General features: G+C 42.3%; 1 protein-coding gene across 1 annotated transcript; it reads right to left on the minus strand.

Moving 5' to 3' along the window:
• Positions 1–1,850: 1,850 nt before the first annotated feature.
• Positions 1,851–22,749, minus strand: LOC141145920 (uncharacterized). Its single transcript, XM_073632719.1, has 5 exons — positions 22,638–22,749; positions 13,373–13,517; positions 11,122–11,270; positions 8,418–8,557; positions 1,851–5,792 (listed from the first exon to the last, which is right to left on the minus strand). The coding sequence occupies exons 1-5, from the start codon at positions 22,742–22,744 to the stop codon at positions 5,611–5,613; spliced, it is 723 nt and encodes a 240-aa protein (XP_073488820.1). The 5' UTR covers positions 22,745–22,749; the 3' UTR covers positions 1,851–5,610.
• Positions 22,750–23,367: the final 618 nt, after the last annotated feature.

The raw sequence follows: 23,367 nt of genomic DNA on the forward strand, positions 1-23,367 counted from the left end.
ATTTGTTAGTGTATCTTAATCTGCTAGTATACCTAACACTCCCCTTCCCCCAGACTGACAATGCTGCTGTCCAAAGGTGCCCCCTGTGCCCAGGGCTGTCTTAATGAAGGGGCCCCAGGTGCATGGGGCCCATAATCAGGGCTAGGAAAGGGGGGGGGCACTGTGTTAGGGGTTGCACAGGCGATTTGTCTACTATTGGTGCTCTTCTTTGAAAGATGTAACTGCAAAGCCACTCCTGTCAGAAGGAGCAGCGGCTGGCTTCTGCAGGGGAGGAAGAGAGTCCGCACCAAGACTGAGAACCCACCTAAGTCTTAGCACGCGAGAGGAAAGAGGAACTGCCTTCATTAAAGGTGGGTACAGCATTTTTGATCTGTGAGTACAAGGGGGAAAGGGGGGGGGGGGCACAACTCTGATGGATGGGGACACTGTGATGGGGAAAACTGATGTATGGGAATACCTGATTTATGGGGACACTGTGATGGGAGACACCCGATGGATAGGGACACTGTAATGGGGATACCTGATGTATGGGGCACTGTTATGGGGATACCTGATGTATGGGGGCACCGTGATGGGGATACCTGATGTATGGGGACACTGTGATGGGGATACCTGATGTATGGGGACACTGTGATGGGAGACACCCGATGTATGGGGACACTAAAAAGAAAAAGTTTGGGACTTTAAATGACGCACGTGACACATAGCTGGTAAAGTGATCAAATGCACGATAACACATTTATTCTTTCATATACATACAGATATCATGATGGCATATTATCATTATAATTCAAATATATATATACACAGATGTCATGAATAACACATTGCAGTATAAACTATAATTTTTGTGGGCTGGCTTGTAATCCATATCATAAAATATATATTAAAATCTTTAATGATTGCAACAAGTTCGTAATAATCTAAGCTGTAAATGCATGATTGTAATGCATCTAAAAAAGCTTGATGCGTGTGCTTTATGGAATTCACTCCAATACTTCAGAAGTGAATACAAGGTGTATATAAGCCAGCTCCAGATTCAGAATGCGGTGTTGCAAATTGAGGGCTGCCAGGGACGTGTCTGTGCCAGGAGCTGTGGCCCATGAGAAACCAAAGTTCTAGTGAATTTCATCAAATATCTCCAACAGAGGACTGATAGAGTAAGGAGTTTCCTTATTCTATCAGTCCTCTGTTGGAGATATTTGATGAAATTCACTAGAGCTTTCACCTGTGTTTATAACTACTATGACATGGAGACCCATATCCATACCTCCCAACTTTGTGAGATGGGAATGAGGGACACCTATCAGCAAAATTATGCAGGGCATAGGACACACCCCTGCCACGTCCCCTTAAAGGAGAATTGTTAAAAAAACAAGATTGGTTAAAGTGCTTTTTTTATTACTACTATTCCTTCATATTGGCTTTTGGAATTTACAAATGCTGCAATTTAGAAATTGGATGAAAGGTTTAGACCTGGAAAACACTTTTTGATAGATAAAAAGTGCATTTTATATACAACTATATAGATCAGACCAAAATGAGGAACACATGAGGAGGAATGAGGGACAGAGGGACATTGCTCCAAATTAGGGACAGTCCCTCGAAATCAGGGACAATTGGGAGCTATGCCATATCCCTCTGGGGGTTTGCACGTGTGTGCCTTGGTTTCCCACCGACCACTGCTCTGGCAGACAGACACATCCCTGGCAACCCTCAATTTGCAACACTGCATGCTGAATCTAGAGCTGACTTATACACACCCTGTATTCGGTCCTGAAGTGGGGTAAATTCAACGAAATGCATGTGTCAAGCTTTTTTAGATGCATTATAATCATGCATTTACAGCTTCGATTATTATGAACTTTCTGAAATCAATAATGATTTTACTATATATGTAGCGCTACCCCCAGAAGGGCCGCTGTAATATACTGGTGTCCCACACCAGTGATGGCTCACCTTCACCTGGATCCAAGTAACACCAATACACTATTTAAAATTTTAGCTGAGCTTTATTAAAACTAGCAATAAGCCCTGAAAAGAGATAAACCGATTAACAGAATACCAATATTAAATGCAAAGATATAGTACTGCTCGGTAAATTAAAACAGGATTGGGGTTCGTTCACTTTAACCGCCAGTGAGAGGCCTTGCCTGAAATGCACTGAGCAAGTGGTGAACAAAACTGTCAGTTGCACAATACAAAAATAATGTTCAACAATTTCCCAAAAATGATATTACTGACTATAAGAGCCTATGTAGGTCTTGTAGATTCTAGCTAACCACTGGCCACTGGGAATTCTAATAACACACACACAGTCTGCCAGCGTTGCAGACATCTCAAGTCTCCTGAAATCGCGGGAGACTCCCGCATTTGGATGCTGGCTCACGGACACCCGGGAGCGCCGGCGATCTCCTGGCTGAGCCTGTCACTCAGAAAGGCAGAGCAGCCCGAGCGGCGGAATGTTACCGAGCTGACACGCTGCCGCTTCCCTTCCCAGTGTTATCAAATAGACAGCACCCCTGGCTTCCCTGTAGACGTGCACTTCTCCCTTCCTGCCACTGGGGGCTGCTTGTATATACAGGTGAATTGGAATGTGATTTTAGAGCATCCCCAGTTTTGCCGGGGCATTTGCGAAGTGTTACCATAGCCTTGAATGGGAGGCATTGAAAAGCCTAAAACGCCTCCTGACTCCACATGAGGCTTCAATTTTGAAGCGACGCGACGCTAACACTTCATGTTTTGATAATATGAACAGCACTGTATGTTGTCCATTGTATCATTTGCATAGGCATTTGAGGGGTGTTTTTAACGCATCTGGAACACCTGCTTTTAATGCCAGTGTGAACTTAGCCTTGGGCATCCTATTAATTTCCTCTACTTTATTGACCCATAGTTGTAGTGGGGGAGGGGATACATCTCTATTAAGCTGGGTTGCATGCTTTAGGAGCATTAAAAATATCGGAGACATCTGTAAAGTACTATGTTCAGTCCTCCAGAAGGAGTAAAGTGATCATTTGGACCATGTGGTTTCCCTGTGGTTCCCACACCCGCGATCACGCTGTGAGCTGAGATGCGTGGGGGTGCCAGTCAGAATGAACAGCAGTCACGCGTGTCTCACAAGAGCAGCACAATTCGACCGTTGGTGGTTGTGGGAATTAATACGATTCCTGCACCCACAACTGGAATGCACAGTCCAGGCTAGTGTGAACCTAGCCTTAAATGGGAGTACTCAGAATCTGGTGCAGCTGTGCATGGTAACCAATCAGCCTCTAACTTCAGCTTGTTCAATTAAGCTTTGAAAATAAAACCTGGAAGCTGATTGGTTACTATGCAGAGCTGCACTTGATTTTACACTCTCCAGCATTAGAAAATAACATGTTGCATATGTTGGCAAATGTGAAGCCTCACTGCTGCAGCAAGGCACCTCTGCAAAGTGTGGCCTCTCACTCAAAACTGAGTTCTCAACTATTGGGCATAAACAGAAATGCAAAAATTGAACACAGGCTACCAAGAAATGGCCAATACTAGACGCCAAACATCACTCAAGGCAGCTGAAGGCCCCCCGGTGTTGATTTGGACTCCATAGGTTCCTTTCCTCTCAAAAGTACCCTCTTTGATTTTGGTCTTGTATGGCATACTCCCTTTGACTGCCATTTATTATTACACTATAATTGAAAGTTTTGTGTACTCATACATATATTTAAAATTTACATTCCTAATAAAACCTTTATCACAATAAAAATTATGTATGAAATTGTTCTCTTCATTTTTGAGACTTTTTCTGAGCCTCTCCTATCCTATGGAATTCCCTACTCCAATCTGTCTGAAGGTCTCCTACTCTGATCCCTGAAAACCCTTCTCTTCAGAGAAGCCTATTCTGCCCCTATCTAATAACTGTGCTTTTTTTCTTCTCCATCAGCCCTTCTCCCACAGTTAAAGTGTTACTAAACCCAGGACCCTGCATTCACTATATCTGGTCTCCCACAGTACACAGAACATGGACATGTAATAGTAGTATATATAAACTGCTGACTACCTTATCAGTAGTATATAGCAGTCTTGTGTCTGCTTAAGCTTGTAGGAGGAGTTTAATTTCTCTGTGACCCTCTGTCTAGACAGTGCTAAATTGGCCCTGTGCTGTTCACATGCACTCTCCCAAGAAAAAAAAAAAACTCACTAGCAATACACACCAAACTGAGCATGTGCAGCTTGACTCCTAATGCTCTGTTTTATCACAAGATGGGTTGGACTCAGTTAAAGAAGAGGAGACTCAGAGGGACAGAATCACACAGCCTTTATACACAATGCAGAGGATTAACCCCTTAGATTCCATAGTGAGTATAACAAGCATGCTTTACTGCATATACAGACCGATTTTACTGTTGTGGGTTTAGTAACACTTTAATACCTTTGGTAGCATTTCACCCTCCCTTTTAGATTGTAAGCTCTAATGATTCCTCCTGTATTGAATTGTAACTGTACTTTCTTTTCATACGTTGTAAAGCACTGCGCAAACTGTTGGCACTATATAAATCCTGTATATTAATAATAATAATGTATGTTATTGGCTTATTGTTGCAATAAATTTCTAAAGTGCTTAATAACGTTTTATTTATTGATGTATTTATCTGGACCACAGTTTTTAGGCAATTAGTAATTAGTGGTCAAAGTTTTTTTCGGTAGTTTTTTTGTTTCTATTTGACAATGAAAAATATTCAGCAAATGTATATTTCCTAACTGAAATATATATGAATGTAAAGGTAACCTTTGTTTGTAACGTGTCCTTTGATGCATATGAACAGTAGTTGGATTTAACAACAGCAATATCTCAGAAAGAAGTGAAGGTTTTATTTTTATTTTTAAATAAAATAAATATGTTACTCCTCTAATAACATTGATTTCAATACTATCAAAACATAAGTAGATCTGAACATAAGCATACATACTGTATATAGTAACGATGGCATCAGTAAAGCGAATTTGTTATAATAGATTTAGTCATGATAAGTACTGACAAATGTCTGAGTATTATAATTAATAAGAATGTTCAAAACAAACAGTGCTATCTACAAAGCCCTTTGGGCTTATTTAAGAAAAACCTGGGCCCAGACTATGGACATTATTGGTTTTACATCATTTTAACATGCATTAAAGGGGCTTTAAAGCAACTGATCCTTGACCTCTCTAGCTGCATGTACTGAAGTAATTCATTCTCAAAGATCACAGGAATTACTCTAATGTGTTTTAGCTGGTTTGTAGCAGCTTAAAAGCACCTCTGTGTGTTTAGATCGGAAGGCTGGCAAGCCACCAATATTCTGCTTCCATAATAACTAAAGGGGAGAGGAGTTGTGATTGCAGTGCCTCTGTTGTAAACATGAATTTCTCCACAATGCCTAAAGCTACTGAGGTGAAGGAAGACTTGTTTTAGTGTGCTTTTAATGCAAATACTTTAATGTACATGATCTGAGCAAAGGTAAATTTGAATACGTCAATGCAAAGTACTGTACAGCCGTGTGAAGTACGCTGCTTGTCATGGGTACTGGTACTGGGTACTGGTACTTCACGCATCCCTCTTTCTCTTCTCAAAGGTCTATGTGTTATTGATTCTCATAGCTCATCTCCTTCCATATCCATGGGATTGACATGACCATTGGTTTGTGATGTATTTACATGGAATTCTTTGGACAGGTCAACTTTGTTTTCTGAGATCAAGGGTCTCAACTTATCACAAGAGAAGAGCAGAGCAAACCGCAAGAGGCAAAAAACAGAGCTTGCTGCAATGATCACAACTGCAAAAATAAAATTAGCATTAGCAGTCATTGACAATAATTAGATACTGTATATAAAACAATCATTGACATTTTAGGCAAAGGACTATGTCCTTATATGTTTTGTTAACATGAATGTGTTATTAATACTTGAAAATATAAGAATAAAAGTAGGGTATTTTGTACTGTTTGGATTTTGAATACACGGATTCTACAATAGCCAATACAAATACTGTATGTACAAATTTACTGTATATATTTTCCTGCCAGACCTTACAATATTGAATACCGTATATCCTCGGGTATAAGCCGACCCGAATATAAGCCGAGGCACCTAATTTTACCACAAAAAACTGGGAAAATGTATTGACTCGAGTATAAGCCTTGGGTGAGAAATGCGCAGCTACTGTAAGTGGAAAAGAGGGTTAACAATGCCCATTTGCAGCCTCACTGTGCCCATTTGCATGCCTCACCGTGCCCATTTGCAGCCATAGGTCCCCCGAACTTCAAACTTGGTAGTTAAGGGTTCCTAGATGCCCCCTAGCTGCAGCCAAAATTTGGGGTCTCTGGACCCAAAGGGTCCCGAAATGACATTGCTGCAGATGGACACAGTTCACCAGTTATGGGGCCCCGTATCTCAGGGCCACTTGGTGCTAGGAACCCCAAATTTGGTGTGCAAACCCAGTGGAACTAGTACTACAACATATTCAATGGGATACCTAGCACCAAGTGGCCCCGAGATACGGGGCCCCAAAGTTGGTTCAGAAAATGTCAAGCACTTTTCTGCAGCAGAGAATGACATTTTCCGAACCAACTTTGGGGCCCCGTATCTCGGGGCTACTTGATGCTAGGAACTCCAGCTTTGGATATGTTATAGTGCTAGTTCCACTGGGTTTGCACACCAAATTTGGGGTTCCTAGCGAGATTCGGGGCGCCAAAGTCAGTTCGGAAAATGTCATTCTCTGCTGCAGAAAAGTGCTTGACTCGAGTATAAGCTGAGGGGGGCATTTTCAGCACAAAAAAAATGTGCTGAAAAACTCGGCTTATACTCGAGCATATACGGTATATTAAAAACTGGAAATTAGGCTCACATTTCCATTTTGTTATATTCATCAACATATTTGAGTTCATAATCCCCTTGGTATCATATAACTAATGCACTCTTTTTAAACAGTTTTAGATTTCCCAATTTGTTACCCACCATGTGATATGTATACTGACCTCTGCAGCTGCAGAGCAGAAACAATGAAGTTATTGAAATTTTCCCTTAGCAGCTCAGCTCATCCTTTCCCAGCTGTATTTTAGTGGTCTTACAGCCCTCTATTCTTTAATTTTAAGGCTTTGGTCAGATCCGTATGAGCACATTCACATGCGCTTATCGCAGGTTGGGCAAACCATTCATTTTAATGGGCTGTCCTACTAGCCAAAAACATGGAGAAGGAAGTCCCAAACCCTTTTGTTTAAATCGTGCCCTACCAAGCTGCATGGTGCATGTGAAAATGTGCCACAGCTGCTGATGCGTGGGGTACTGTTAAGAAGTAATGACATACCATGGGTCTGCTAAAGTGCAGTGTATTTGTCTTCAGGTAGTGAACGCATACAATTTTGCATGTGTTTCCCAGCCGAAGAAATGTGAACCTAGCCTAACGCAGAGCAAGAGCTCTGGGAGGTAAGAGTAATGCCCCGTACACACGGTCGGATTTTCCGACGGAAAATGTGTGATAAGACCTTGTTGTTGGAAATTCCGACCATGTGTAGGCTCCATCACACAATTTCCATTGGATTTTCCGACACACAAAGTTTGAGAGCAGGATATAAAATTTTCCGACAACAAAATCCGTTGTCGGAAATTCCGATCGTGTGCACACAAATCCGATGCACAAAGTGCCACGCATGCTCAGAATAAATAAAGAGATGAAAGCTATTGGCCACTGCCCCGTTTATAGTCCCGACGTACGTGTTTTACGACACCGCGTTTAGAACGATCGGATTTTCCAACAACTTTGTGTGACCGTGTGTATGCAAGAGAAGTTTGAGCCAACATCTGTAGGAAAAAATCCATGGATTTTGTTGTCGGAATGTCCGAACAAAGTCCGACCGTGTGTACGGGGCATAAGGTTAGGTGAGCTGCCTAAGTAAACAGTGTTAGTACTTCTGCTGTAAATTTTAGGGATGAGTTGTTCCAGAGTGCCTGCAGGTACAGAGGTCAGTGAGGGATCCAGAATTCAATTACCGTGTATTAGGAATGTGCAAACACTTAATAGTCTGTCACTCAATGTGCAAACACTTTAAAAGCTAGTAGAGGATGATCAAAATGTCAATGTGCATCGCCAGTTTGGTAGTTACAAAGAATACATCTCAGTAGTGTCCAACCACAAAGCAGGGTCTAAAGGATCTATGAAGGGTTTTTTTTAAGTGACAGAGGTTAAAGAAAAATAGCCATAATTGGTAATTTCCCACTACTGAATACCTGGCAATAGCAGTATGGATGTACATTTCCACAGTGTCCTAGCATACTCTTCAACCCTGTAGTGTGACAAATTTCCTTTGAACTTGATGTAATGTAACACACTTCACATTAGCACCTAACGTGGGCATGTGGAAAGTTTATAAAACTCAATCTATAGTACATGATAGGCAACTCACCATTTATTACATCATTATCTGTTAATTTCGAAGACTCTTCTGCCCCAACAAATACTCCAACCGAAGCAATAATTGCTACTGGGTAAATTGTAAAAGTATAGCGCACATATTTTTCAAAAATAAATGTTTCCATCAAGAACCTGTGAAATAGAACATAAAAATATTTGTACACTGTAACAGTATGATATGTAAGCCTATGTACAAAGGGGAAAACAGTAAAGGACCCAAAGAAACAATAAAACTTGGCAGACTCTGATCATATATGTTTAAGATCTGCATCTGGTAACCGACAGCATAAGCAGACAGAGTTAACAGCCTACACTGTCAGCTACTAGATGCAGCACTTACTTCATATTAGCAGAGTTTGCTATTGGAATTAAAGTAATAATAAGCTCTCAGTTTTTTTAAGTAATTTCAGCAGCTTATTTCATAACTTACTGGGGATGCAGCTTCTTTATCTTTTAATCCCTGCCTATGTACCTGTTTAACCACTTGCCAACTGCACTATAGTCGAATGACGGCTACAGCGTGGTCATTCAGTTCTGCTAGGGTGTCTATTGACATCCTGCCAGAACCACGGCCCCAGCAAACCCGCTACAGTGTGCATCCCGCACTCTCTATGATCGCTGTATCCTTCGGACACAGCTGATCACAGATCAGGGTAAAAGGCCAATCCCAGTGGCCCTTTACCACGTGATCAGCTGTTTCCCATCACACAATGTAAATACACTTGCCGGTTATTGGCATTCCTTTCCTCGCTCGCTCGCTATCACAGCGTGAGGAGAGGAGAGCCAGTAACCGGCAAGTGTGACAGGGGACATCTACACTGATAATCAGGGCACTTATCATCAGTGTCCTAATTATCTGTGCAGCCCCAACAGTGCCAACCAGGGCTGCCTATCAGTGCCCATCAATGACTCCTCATCAGTGCTGCTTATCAGTCCCAATCAGTGCTGCCTATCAGGGCCCACCTATTAGTGCCCATCAGTGCTTATCTGTGCTGCTTATTAATGCCCATCAGTGCAGCCTTTTGAGTTCCACCTTATTAGTGCTCATCAGTGACAGAAAAAAATTACTTATTTGCAAAATTTTATAACAAAAACAAAGAAAAACTTTTACTTTTTAATTCTGTCTTTTTTCATTTGTTTAGCAAAAAAAATAAAAACACAGTGGTGATTAAATACCACCAAAAAAAGCTCTATTTGTGTGAAAAAAAATTATAAAAATTTAATATGGGTACATTGTTGCATGACCATGCAATTGTCATTCAAAATGTGAAGCTGAAAATTGGCCTGAGCAGAAAGGGGGAAAAAGTGCCCATTAGGCAAGTGGTTACGCTGGTGCCATGATCGCTGCCTCCGTTTTCCTGTTTCAGGGTGGCTCCTTTCTCTGGCACCATCCTATGGAGCTTCAGTTGCATGCAGGGTCTAGAGTTGTGTCTCTCTACAATATGTACACCAATAGAAACACACAGCCCCTAATGCCTCGTACACACGTTGCGAATGTCGTACGACCGATTGTACGACCGTTCTCGCTTAATAGTCGCAAGTAGAAATTGAATAGCTAAATAAAGTCACGAAAATTCTCGTACGACAGACAGACAAAAAAAATCGGAAGTGATGTCATGTGTTGTAATGTATTTGTATTGTATTTTCGGACGACAACCATACCGACTAAAAGAAAATCGTACGATCTGGAATCGTACGAGGAAAATTTTTGTGTATGTCCGATCGAATAATATCGGATGAACGGTCGTGATGGGCTGTCGAAAGTAGTGTACACACGATCCGAATATCGTACGATCCTTCCTCGGATGACTGTTTTCGTACGATATTCGGATTGTGTGTACGGGCCATTAGCCTAGGATGGCAAGGCACTCCCCTGCTACTCCTCTCCTCCCCTGTCCTCCATTCAAAGCTTGTGTTTCATTCAGAGAAGTTGTAATACGGCTTCAATGAATGTAGGAGGTAGGCAGAAAGGGTGGGCATAGTTGGGCACTCTTGATGAGTGCCTCTCACCGCTCTCTCAGCTCCATTAACCCCTGTTGCACTGCAAGATTACGGCAGCAGGGATAGGGTTGTTTAGAGGAGGAAGATTTACATGAATGCAGGAGCCAGCGGCACCCCGCCGCATGGTGCATGTGAAAATGTGCCGCAGGCCCTGATGCGTGTGGTGCCATTAAGAAGTACACATCAGAATAACAGTAAGTAAGGTTCCTTGTGCTGTTTTTCCTTTTTTGACTAAACTTGGGCTAGGACTTTTTTCAAAATAGTTTAATGGAGAATAATCAATGATAAACTAAGCAGGGAATAGTCAAATGTAATAAACTAAAAAACACAAAGGGTTTAATGTATACTTAAAGGTTTACTTTAAAATAAAAAATACAGTTTGTGAAATTGCTAGAAAAAAATGGAACCATGTTGCTATGCATATCATGTCAAAACTACTCTTTGAGCTGGCTGCATAATTTGTGGTGCTTTCAAGGACAGATAGATCACTGCTCATTCAGCTCATTGCCACAAGAGGTCAGTGTAGTGCTTCTTTATTTCCTCCAACTAATACAAGTTTGCCTTGTAGACTATTTTTCTATACAATATAGAAGTATAGTTTTTCAAAACTTGCATTAGCACTACTGGATAAAGATGTGATCAAATACCAACTCCATATATTTAACTGCTGAAAACTGAAAATCACAGACTCTTACCAGAATAAGACAGCAAAGAAAAGAAGGGAAAGAACAATGGTGCTGACATCAGGATCAGGTATATGAACATTATACTTGAGTACTAATCCAAAATTGATAATCGTTGCAATGGATGTCCATGTGGCATAGGTTGCCAATCCATTATGTACCTGGGAAAAAAAATAAATACCTGTTATGATTCTATTCCTGATAAGAATTTCATTAGACACCATAGTAATGCTTGTATGCACATATGAGTTGGTTGTTTTTTACTTAGTAACTGTAAGTTACTAATTACTTTCTGATTTAGGTACTTAAAATTTTTTTTGTTTACTAAAGGTATACCTAATTGGACCAGGCAAAAGCCTGGTCCAATTAGGTATACCTTTAGCAAACAAAAATACAGGTTCTAGTTGACTATTTCTTGTACATATTGGAACAAAAAGGAACATTACTGTTTGCCACCAAGAGAGAAAAAGAGATGGCTTGATGTTTTCTGAGCTGTAAAGAGTCTTCTGACTCTTCTAAACAACCTGGACCCCTTAACCCTACAGTTCTTTTGCTGAGTTTAGTCACAACTGTCCACAGGTAGACAGTAGAGGGACACAAAATAAGGAAAACATTAACATAGTTTGTACATTTTGAGACTCGGGGGTTGATTTACTAAAGGCAAATAGGTAGTTCACTTTGAAAGTGAATTTTCCCCTAGCTTAGTGAATGAGGTGAAGCTCTACTGACTTCCATCATCCATTCATGTCCAACCAAAAATATTGTTTGTTTAGAAATTGTACCATATTTACCGCATTCACTAAGCTAGGGGAAAATCCCCTTGAAAAGCGAACAGCCTTTTGGCTTTAGTAAATCAATCTGTTTGTGCAGCTCCCTTACCCTGCTCTGACTTAGTATATCAGTTGTAATATATTATGTAATGGTTGACATGGTACCCATATGATTTGAGTTTGTTTTTTTTGTTTGCTTTTTTTGGGGGGGGGTGCCCCCCCACCCCAATTCTTAATGTATTTTATTGTAGCTTATCAATCCTTAGATGTGGTGGCTGCGTTAGGTTTCTATTTAGGCCTTTTCCTGATCCAGCCAGTAAGTCTTATTTTGCGACTTGAGTCAAACCATTTAACACTTGCCACTTTAAGCAAGCTGCTAGCAGGCTTCAGCAGGCTTTCAACAAGCTTTAAGAAGTGCTGAAGCCTGCTAACAGCTTGTTTAAAGTGGCAAGCGACACTCCAATTAGGATCTGTGTTGAACTTTTACAAAATGGAGCTGCAAAGTATATTTAAAGCTTCTTCAAAGCTTGCTGAAAGCTCTGCACATACTTTGTCAAAGCTTGCTGTTTACACTGCTCTTATACAAGCTGAAGTCCCTGTGAAACCTTCTGCTGGGACACATCACAGGTCCCGTAAGATTGCCGACCATTCGGGAGGCGCAGCACAACTCGCATATGCACAGTGCGCACCCAGCTATGATGCCGCAAGCTGTCACAGCCTGGTGCCCACAGTGGTAATGCTGGCACCAGCGAGAGGAGAGGGAGAGAACCGAGGGTTCGGGTGGCCACATTGCTGGATTGTGGGACAGTTGAGTGTGTGTTTATTAGATGCTACACTTTTTGTAGCTGCGGGCTTTTTAAAAAAAAACGACTGGAGCTCCACTTTAAGGATTGGTAAGCTACAATATATACATTTTTGTTTTTGGGTTTAATACTGCTTTAAGCCTGAAACATATTTCTGTTTTATTAACCATAGTGTTATTTCAGTATTAGGGACCATTTTTGACTAAACAGAAAGCTGGCCACACTTGTTACAACCTTAGATTGAACCATAACTATGTAGCATGATGATTTACCTAATATTCCATTCTATTTCTATCCTATCAAGTAGGTCTTAATACAACACAATTGTGTTGACAAAATCTAAAGAACATTTTAAAATGAGTATGTAACATATGTGGCCAGGTTGACACTTCCAACAAAGTTTCTTATGACAAAGAACTATGTTGCCACAAAGAGGTAGAGCCCTGGGTACGCAAAGTTAAAGGCACAGATGTTTTTTTTTTCATTTAAAGCAGGCATATGCAATTAGCGGACCTCCAGCTGTTGGAGAACTACAAGTCCCATGAGGCATAGCAGGACTCTGATAGCCACAAGCATGACACCCAGAGGCAGAGGCATGATGGGACTTGTAGTTTTGCAACAGCTGGAGGTCCGCTATTTGTGTATCCCTGATTTAAAGGGTTAATATATTATGAAAGTCTCTGCTCTTACCAAAATTCTTATACACCACAGATCAAAACGTTGGTGCTGTAACATCCAGGCCCTATACCGATAACATCTCCTGTAGGAGATGTGAAGCATCAAGAAGCATGTGATCGGAATTAAAGCCAGAAAGATATTGCCAAATATAAGAAGCCTAAAGGTAAGCAAGAAAACAAAGAAAAGCAGGTTACATGGTTGCTGTATTTCATAAGGATACGTATTACACAAAAAAGCCTAAGAAATATTACCATCTAACGTTGTATGCTTGGCAAGTAACCATATTTTCTAAAGTGTGGCCTTCAAACTAGGACTTCCACTCCCACATGAGCAAAAAATGAGAGGCCATACAGAACTCAGGTCATGGCATAATTTCCCCTTTGCTGACATAGCCTGGCCATCAGTATTTACAACCTCTGTGGCAGCAGGTCATATTCACTACTGCACAAGCACAGTAAGGCCAGGGCTACCCTGCGAGTAATTCTCTTTGCTACTTAGAGTTTTATCTATTCACCAACAGTTGTCTTAGGATCAGATTGGTGTGTTGTTATGAAATGGCTGCCAATGAGTAGTTTCTTAGTAGTAAAGAGGTTTAATGTTCAGTGTAGCCCTAGCCATACGCTGTAGTAGGAATCAATGGAATTCCCATCTCCTCTGCCAGCTTGGTTCTCTTAAATATGTGCTTAAATATGGGCTCATATACTGGCAAACTGGAGTAACTGAATATGATTGAATCGTGCTTGTATGTTTGACTGTCCTCTGGTGTTGCCCGTGTCTATGAATCCCTAAATAACGCCCCTCAACCCTGGGAAAGAGGGTGGAATGTTTTTGTTGCAGGTAAATGTATAGTGCATATACCAAGGAGTTGTAATGATGACCACACACACACAACAGGTTTCTGGAAATTCCAACTACTGTCAAGCAATTATTGCTCACAAAAGTAATTAAAGTAAATTTTTTTAAAACTAACGTGTAATCTTTTTCACAGTTTAGGTAAAATATTTATTGAACACTGAATAAAGAGTGGACCTTTGTAACCGGTGTTACAGTACATTACTTTCATACTAGTGTATGCAAGTGGTTATGGTGATGTCTGATGTGTATGTGTGGGATATGCAGCCGCGGCTTCCTATGTTTTTAACAATTTGACAACGTTGTCCAATTTTTTAATAGTCTTTGTCAGCCATTTACCCGTGATTCTATTTTTTGTTTTTGTTTAATTATTTGCAGTGGTATTTTTTGTATAAATAAAGCTAGTTTTGAAGTAACTATAGTGTTCTGTTTTTTGCCCTCTTAAGAGAACTTTATTCTCATTGTTTTTCCTGACTATTCTTCCGCCTGCTGCTCTGTACCTGACATGCCTGCTGGTTACTGACCCGGCTTGCCTCACTCTGCTCTGTGTCCAGCCCTTGGAAGCCATCACTGCAGCCTGCTAAATACCTGCTGATTGCCACCTGCCGGCCAGCTAAATGCTTGCTGCCTGTGACCTGCCAGCTGCCAAGTGTCTACTGACCATCTTCCAGCCTACTGCACCTGTTGCCCTGCATCACATCCAAGCCTGCATCCAAGTGCACAAAGACCTCTCATCTGCAACCACCATCACCAGACCTGCCAGGCACTCATGCCACTCCAGGCTCTTGTACCTCCTGTTACCTTATCAGGGGTACTGAGCCGGAGGTGTAAGATATCACCTTCCTCTCCACATCAGACTCCATCACCAGGTATGTGACAACAGCCTTCCATGTTCCAGATGGCAGCTTCTCAGTGAACATGCTATCTATTTATTCTGTGTTGGGCAGTCCATTTAAAGCAATTGTCATATGCAGTACATGTTTGCATCATAGTACATAATTGTGTTTTTCTTTCCGGATCAAATGATTTTCCGTCTTTTAGAATACCTAAAACATTTCAGTTTAATTGATAATGGTTTACCCTGTAAAGCCTACATAACTAGGACTTCCATACTGCTCCTCCAGTGAAATTACTGCTGCAAGAGAATATACAGCTATTTTCAAGCAGCAGCAAGCACTGAAGTCTATTTAGCTCCAGCTTTTATTTAAACACGGAACAATTCATTTTTATCTCTGCGAGTGATATGAGCTATTTGTGTAGTTCATTGAAGTAATCTGCTCTGAATGAATTGCATAGAAATACAATCTGAATGCATTGTATATTAGTCAGATAGGATGTGTCTAGAGCTCTTTGTTTCTTGTGAAACTAAACATTTGTTTAGCAAAGACCTCACAGATATAAACATGTAATACAATATGCAGAAGTTCCTTGCAGGGGATTGGAGCAAGTTTCTGGTTGGTAAGGGCTGATAGGTGTATGAATGAATAGCATACCAACCATTCAGTGCATTTTTATTAGACAATAGAATGGATGTGATTCATGCATCATACTCTATCCTAAACAATTGTACTCTCATCCTTCTTGCTAACCAGGCTGCATGCCCTCAACATGGGGGGGGGGGTGCTTTGAGGCGGGTTGCCCTGTGCCCCCCCCCTACCCCAAAGCACCTTGTCCCCATGTTGATGAGGACAAGGACCTCTTCCTGACAACCCTGGCCGTTGGTTGTTGGGCTCTGTGGGCAGGGAGCTTATCGGAATCTGGAAGCCCCCTTTAACAAGGGGGCCCCAAGATCCCGGCCCCCCACCCTATGTGAATGAGTATTTCACCTAAAAAAAGTGTCAAAAATTAAACACAGTACACATGTTTTTAAAGTAATTTATTAGGCAGCTCCAGTGTCTCTTCCGACTTCTTATCCCCTCTCCAGCTCTTCTGCTTCCTCCGCTGATGTCTTCTAGCCCTCTCTGGTTCTTCTCCCTTTGTCCTCTGTCTTCTGCCTCTGCCAGGTCTTCTCCGCTATTTTCTCACTGTTTGTTGGGTCTTTTGCTGGGTCTTCACCACTGTCTTCTCCCTCTATTCTTCTTCCGATGTTGACTCGACGCTCTCTTCAGCTCTAATGCTGGGTGCGCGATGTGCCACTACATATATTGGCATGGGGCGGGGTCACCAGAGGCCTGCCCCTTATGACATCACCGCCTGGGGAATGATGGGGCATGACGTCACCACCTGGGGCATGATGGGCGGTAAAGTCATAAGGGGTGGGCCTCCAGTGACCCCGCCCCATGACAATATAAGTAGTGGCACACCGTGCACCCTACATTAGAGCGGGAGAGAGTGTCGAGTCAACATTGGAAGAAGAACAGAGGGAGAAGACAGCGGAGAAGACCCAGCAAAAGAGCCAGCAAAAGAGCGAGAGAAGACCTGGCAGAGGCAGAAGACAGCGGACAGAGGGAGAAGAACCGGAGAGGGCTAGAAGACATCAGAGGAGAGCGGAGAAGACCCAGAGAAGAACCGGCAGAGGCAGAAGACATCAGCGGAGGAGGCAGAAGAGCCAGAGAGGGGAGAAGTCTGAAGAGACCATGGAGCTGCCTAATAAATTACTTTAAAAACCTGTGTACTGTGTTTTATTTTTGACACTTTCTTTAAGTGAATGGGTAGGGGTACAATGTACCCGATACTCATTTACATAGGGTGGGGGGCAGGGATCCCACCCGCAGACCCCGACAACCAACGGCCAGGGTTGTCGGGAAGAGGCCCTTGTCCTCATCAACATAGGGACAAGGTGCTTGGAGGTGGGGGGCGCAGAGCCCCCCTGCCCCAAAGCACCCACCCCCCATGTTGAGGGCATGCAGGCTGGTACGGTTCAGAAGGGGGGGGGCGCTCACTCATCCCCACCCCTTTCCTGAACTTCCAGCCTGTGTGCTCGGATAAGGGTCTGGTATGGATTTTGGGGGGACCCCCACGCCGTTTTTTTCAGCATGGGGGTGCCCCTTAAAATCCATGAAAGACCGAAGGACCTGGTATGTTCTTAGAGGGGGAATCCATGCTGTTTTTTTTTTACATTGTGCATGGAGTTCCCCCTGAAGATTCATACCAGACAGTGCCTGGTATTGTTGGGGATCAAAGTCGAATCCCTGTTCATTGAAGTCGGACTTCAAGTCGCAGGGCAAAGTCGGATCCACAGTCGTACGACTGTCTTATCAAACTCGCAACCGCAAAATCACGGCAAAACCGGAAAGTGTGAAAGGGGCCTTAGCAAGAACAGATCCAAGCCTTTCTTTGCTTACCCCCTGGTCTGGGAACATTGAAGCTGAAATGTTGAAATAAAAGCTTTGTGTTTTCATGATATACCCATAGCTCCAAACTGTCCCTGATTTTGAGGGACTGTTCCTGATTTGGACAAAGTCCCTCTTTCCTCCTTATTTGTCCCTTATTTTGGTCTGATATATATAGTTGTATATAAAATGCACTTTTTTCTTCCAAAAAGTGTTTTCCAGTGCTAAACCTTTCATCCAATTTCTAAATTGCTGCATTTGTAAATGTCAAAACCCAGTATAAAGGAATAGTAGTGGTTAAAAAAAAAAAAGGATTTGTGTGTTTAAAGTGGAGTTCCACCCAAAAAAAAAAAATGTAATTTATGTGCATAAAAAAAATGTAAAAAAACATTTGGAGAAAATTTTTTTTTTTACTCACCTCTAAATGCCTGTTGCTAGGGGGTCCCTCGTAGTCTGCCTCCTTCAGCACCTGGGCTCTTGACGTCACCTCCCTCGGTGCAGGAAGGGAGATCAGCTCTGCCCCCTCCCTCTTGTCAATCATCTGGGACACGCCACTCGCGCATGCGCAGTGGGTGCCCGGCTGTGAAGCCACAGCCAGGCGCCCACAATTACAATGCCGGCACCGCCGAGCGGAGGGGGAGACGAGTGGGGCTTTGATCCCCCGCATCGCTGGACCCTGGGACAGGTAAGTGTCCGATTATTAAAAGTCAGCAGCTGCACTATTTGTAGCTGCTGACTTTGAATTTTTTTTTTTTTAAGCGGAACACCGCTTTAACTAATTATTTTTTGTATAATTCTCCTTTAAGGGGAGGTGGCAATGGGTGTGTCCTATGCCTACATACTTTTGCTGATAGGTGTCCCTCGTTCCCATCTCAAAACGTTGGGATGTATGTATACATTATTTTAGACCCAGTGATATCATCACTGGGCCTCAGTGCTTCTCTATGTAATGCAGGCAGATCATGGCTGGTGGGTTGGGGGAGTTGCCACTTTTTCTTAATTTTTCTTTTTTTAGTATACACTATATGATTGTAACAGACCTGGGACATCTTTGGGCACTCTAAACAGAATAGTAATGTAGCACACATAGTGCCCCTTCATCCTTCTGTCAAGCCCTGTTCCGAACCACATTCCTATCTGAACAATGTGTCCGGGTGGACTGAAACCCGGACACATGATTCAAAACCCGGACTGTCCGGGTGAATCCCGGACAGGTGGCAACCCTAGGGCAGGGTGTTGTATATAGATTGCTAAAAACACAACAGCACCCTGCTTCAGTATTTCTCTCAAGAGCCCTCAGCCCTGGTAAAAGCAGGCAGCTGGCTCTTAGGTGGTGTTATGAAAATATCCAAGACACCTCAATGGGTGGATGCTGATCTAAAGAATTGGTAGTTCCTAGGCAGACTGCATTCATATGTGATGCTGATCCTACATGATTAGAAGAACTATAACCCAGTGCTGCATGCTGGGCTGGTGATGTCACAGGGGGTGGTGTCACTAGGTGATGTCGCATGGTGGCCCCCTCCCTTAGCTATTTAGGAACTATCACACACCGGAACAGGTAGATGGTGGGAGCCCTCGGCGCAAACTGAGCTTTTTTTTCTTCTTTTTTCAGGCCGGTGGTGGCAGCGGGTGCTGTGATTGACAATGGATCCAAACCAGGGGACATTTTTTTATTTTTAATAAAGGAATTGTCAAAAACTGTGCCTGTGTTTTTATTTCTTTTTGACACTTTTTTTGGTAAATGAGTAGGAGTACAATGTACCGCATACTCATTCACATGGGGGGAGGGGGATCTGGGGGTGCCTGGCTAAAGCGGGTTTCCAGATCCTGATAAGCTCCTTGCACGCAGACCCCCACAACTATCTGCCAGGGTTGTGGAGAAGAAGCCCTTCTCCCCATCAACATGGGGACAAGGTGCTTTGGAGCCCCCCATGTTGATGGTATGTGGCCTGGTATGGTTCAGGAGGGAGGGGGGTTCATGATTTTTCACAATTTTTTATTGCTGGCAATGTTTTTTTTTTTACATTCAGCTATCAGCGGGGAACCCCGCTGACAGCTGATAAGGCATCTGTTATTGGGGACGCAGCAGCTGCTCCTTAACAATCAGCTAATGATAAAGACGTCAGTAGCCTCCGGCTCCAAAAATTTACATCTGAACTGCATCTAAAATCGCAGCTGAACTGCTGAACATCTGTTTAGGAAATTCACAGCGAAACCGGAGGGTAAATTTGCACCGGACATGTGTGAACCTAGCCCTAATCTCTGACCTAGAGGAAAGTATGTAGTAAGTGAAGACAGAGTGAAATCAGAGCTCCTGATATCCACACTAGTCCCGTGTCAGTGACTGCATTAGAATGACAGGCAACCAGTATTTTCCACAAGGAAAGGTCAGCAGTTGTAGCCTCCATATTTCTCTCAGTACAGGTCTTCTTTAACTAAAGTAGTTTGCCTCTGATCTATGTGACTGATGCATTAGCTTATAATATCACAAAGCGTATGTCTATGTCACAATAAATCTAACCTCTACACTATTTATTATCCACTAAAGCCTTGGGAGGTGACCTCTACTGGAAGGAAAAACTGTCCATTACTGCCAACAGACCAGGGTGGTGTGAGCCTGCATAGTACATTTTCTGTAAAATAATCTGAAGCTTTCTAATGAGGTTTCACTGATGGTACCATGTGATACTACTGCCACAACGAGGGGTAAGGAAATGGACAACTTATGCCAGCCGTGTACACTTCTATTATGTCATGAATGTATGAACAGATAATGTTAGGGTAAACTCACAAGGGTATGTCTGAGGAAGAAAAGGGGCAGAGATTAATTCTTTATTAGACCCTTGACCTGAGCTTTAAACTTCCAATACGTTTCAGACTATGCTCTAATTTGGAGAATGCTTTAGGCCCACCACAGGCAGGTAGATCTCCAGGAAGGACAAGTAGAAAGATATCTGGCCATCCTTAAACTTGTTGTTGGAATGCCTAGACTAGTCACAGCCTTATTCCTGGATTGACGAAAGTGGGGTGGCAGTACACAGACATTATGCTATACTTATTCCTCTTTTCTAGAGAAGGGATCAATTGATACCCGCTAACAAAAAATCTAAAAAATGTTGGAAGTGACTATTATTGTTCCCTAGAAAGACCTCTAGGGCCTCATCCTTACCTGACTATTACAATTCTCAAATTTGGAATATCTTTAGCACTTATCAGCAGCGTATGTTAAACCTAACGGTGGTTACCAAGGGTCTGGCTGAGAATTTTTCTTGGCATATTCCAAAATCCTTTCATGTGCTCAAAATAACATCTGATAAATTAAAGTGGTTTTAAAGGCTCAAGGTTTTTTAACTTCATGTATTCTATGCATGAAGGTAAAAAAACCTTCTGTGTGCAGCAGCCCCTCCCAGCCCCCCTAATACTTACCTGAGCTCCCTCCGGATCCAGCGATGTGCACGTGAGCTGAGCTTCTCTCAGGTCTCTCATTCCTCATTGGCTGAGACAGCAGTGAGAGCCATTGGCTCCTGCTACTGTCAATCACAGCTAGTGAGCCAATGAGGAGAGAGCAGACCAGGGCAGAGCCACTGCTCTGTGTGTCTTATGGATGCATAGAGCGGGACTCAGGAGCGAGCACACACCAGTGCCCCCAGAGCAAAGGGCTTGTTATTGGGAGCACTGTCTGAAGAGGAGGAGCCATGAGCGCCGGCAGGGGACCCAACAACAGGAGGATCGGGGCTGCTCTGTGCAAAACCATTGCACAGAGCAGGTAATTATAACATGTTTGTTATTTTAAAAGAAAAATAACCTTTAATGTCACTTGGCCATTGGCTCCAGCTGCTGTCAATCACAGCCAGTGACGAGAGAGCAGGGGATGAGGCTAAGCACAGCACACAGAGTGGGGCTGGGGAGCAAGCATACACGAGTACCCCTATAGCTAGCAGCTTGCTATGGGGGCACTCGGCAGAGGGGGAAGGGCCAGGAGTGCTGATGGGGGACCTGAGAAGAGGGGGATTGGGGCTGCTCCATGTAAACCATTGCACAGAGCAGGTAAGTATAACATGTTTATTATTTTAACAAAACAAAAAAAAAAAAAGAAAAACCTATGTACTTTACAACCACTTTAAATGCATATCATATTATATCAATATTTTTCATCATTATTAAATTTACCTGAAAATAAAATATTTCCTAAAGTGTATCTATAGTCAAAATGTAAAATAATATATTCATTTCCACATTGTATTTCAATTATTTCTAACCTACTCCTAAACTAAATGATCATGAAGTTTGTGAAGATTTCCACACATTTACTTTCTTAAAGGGGAGTTCCAGCCTGTACAAAAAAGCAAATTAAAAGTCATCAGCTACAAATACTGTAGCTGTTGAATTTAATATAAGGACACTTACCTGTCCAGAGATCCCATGATGTCAGCACCCCAAGCTGATCCATCCATCGGCTCCAGGTGCAGGCGCCAGCATCTTCGCTAAGGGAAACAGGGAGTGAAGCCTTGTGGCTTACAGCCTCTTTCCTACTGCGCATGCACGACTCACACTGTGCTTTCTCAATGGTCTTCTTGGACCTGTGTGTCTCCCAGAAGGCATCAGGGGGAAGGAGGAGGGACCTGAAATTTTGTCAATTGCTGCACAACGATTGCGGCAATCTTACCCAGATGTGGGAGCTGTTACCTGGTTTTGACAGGTATCCGCTTCCCCCCTCCACCCCGAAAGGTGCCAAATGTGGCAGCGGAGAAGGGGAGGAAGCAAACAAGTGGAGCTCCAACTTTTGGGTGGAGCTCTGCTTTAAATTATGTGTCACACATTTTACAGAGCCTGCCTTCTGATTTGCAAAGGAGGTGAGAGAGGAGGAGTTTCAGGAGGCGGAGTAAGTACTGGAATTACTGCTTACAGGCAGCAAGGTACCATGGGACACGTAGTCATCAGACAGGAAGAACTCATAACATAAAAGAAGATTTTTCAAGTAAGCTTATATTGGATTGTCAAAATGACTGTATTATTTTTACAATGCTGATGTTACAAAATAAGAGTGTATGCTGTGTGATCATAGATTTCCTTTAGTATACAATACTGTGTAACATATCAATGCATTATTATTGATGTAACACTTTATATGTTCCAAGAAAAGAACTTACTCTCTATCCCACAGAAAGAGCCAGCCAATATTTATGAGATTGTTAAGTATCCATAAGGCAAAAAATTCAGGCGGATGAATGGTTGGTTTGGCATAAACACGTCCCATTTTATTCCTAATAAAATGAAAGAAATTATCTTTATACAAGTGCACAGATTTGTAGTAATCTATAGAAATATCATAAGAAAACTGCACAGACCCAGCTGGTCATAAATAATCATTTTTAGTTGTTTCCTAATATTAAATCCTAACTCCATCCAACACTTCTTATAAGTTAAAGCTTATGTCAGGTTTGTATTACCATCAGAGATTTCCCCATATGTACTGTCAGGACAGGAAATCTCCCAAAGAGGGACACAAAGAAAGAGAAATGTGAAGGCTTCACTGCTCTATCCAAAACTAAAACAAGCTTGGGTGGAGTTAGGCTTTAAGATTAAGTGCAACCTTTAGTAAGTCCCTAAAATATAAAAGTAAACCTTGTACAACATGGAAGATGTCAAACTGAGCATATGATGAAAAATGCATAAATCTGGGTACACTATGAGAAAATTGGAAGAAAAATTCCGTACGAGGCACAATATGTATATAGTGTAAACACAACTTTCGACAACCAATTCAGACTTTCCAAATAAAAATTTCTGAAGGGACAAACTCCCAAATTTTTCTCGTACTTGAACAGAACAAACGATTTTCGTTTAATGTGTACTGTTTTCGTACGAGAAAAATCAGAT

The sequence above is a fragment of the Aquarana catesbeiana genome, linkage group LG05, assembly GCF_042186555.1.
Source record: "Aquarana catesbeiana isolate 2022-GZ linkage group LG05, ASM4218655v1, whole genome shotgun sequence".
NCBI classification, from domain to species: domain Eukaryota; kingdom Metazoa; phylum Chordata; class Amphibia; order Anura; family Ranidae; genus Aquarana; species Aquarana catesbeiana.

What these genes read in the sequence shown, in the direction of transcription:
- LOC141145920 (XM_073632719.1), bottom strand. Translation starts at nt 22,744, where the DNA reads ATGGGACGTGTTTATGCCAAACCAACCATTCATCCGCCTGAATTTTTT. An exon ending in TGTGGTGTATAAGAATTTTG is followed by an intron (nt 11,271 to 13,372) that starts GTAAGAGCAGAG and finishes TTTTTTTCCCAG; the next exon opens with GTACATAATGGATTGGCAAC. An exon ending in AGATAATGATGTAATAAATG is followed by an intron (nt 5,793 to 8,417) that starts GTGAGTTGCCTA and finishes TTATTTTTGCAG; the next exon opens with TTGTGATCATTGCAGCAAGC.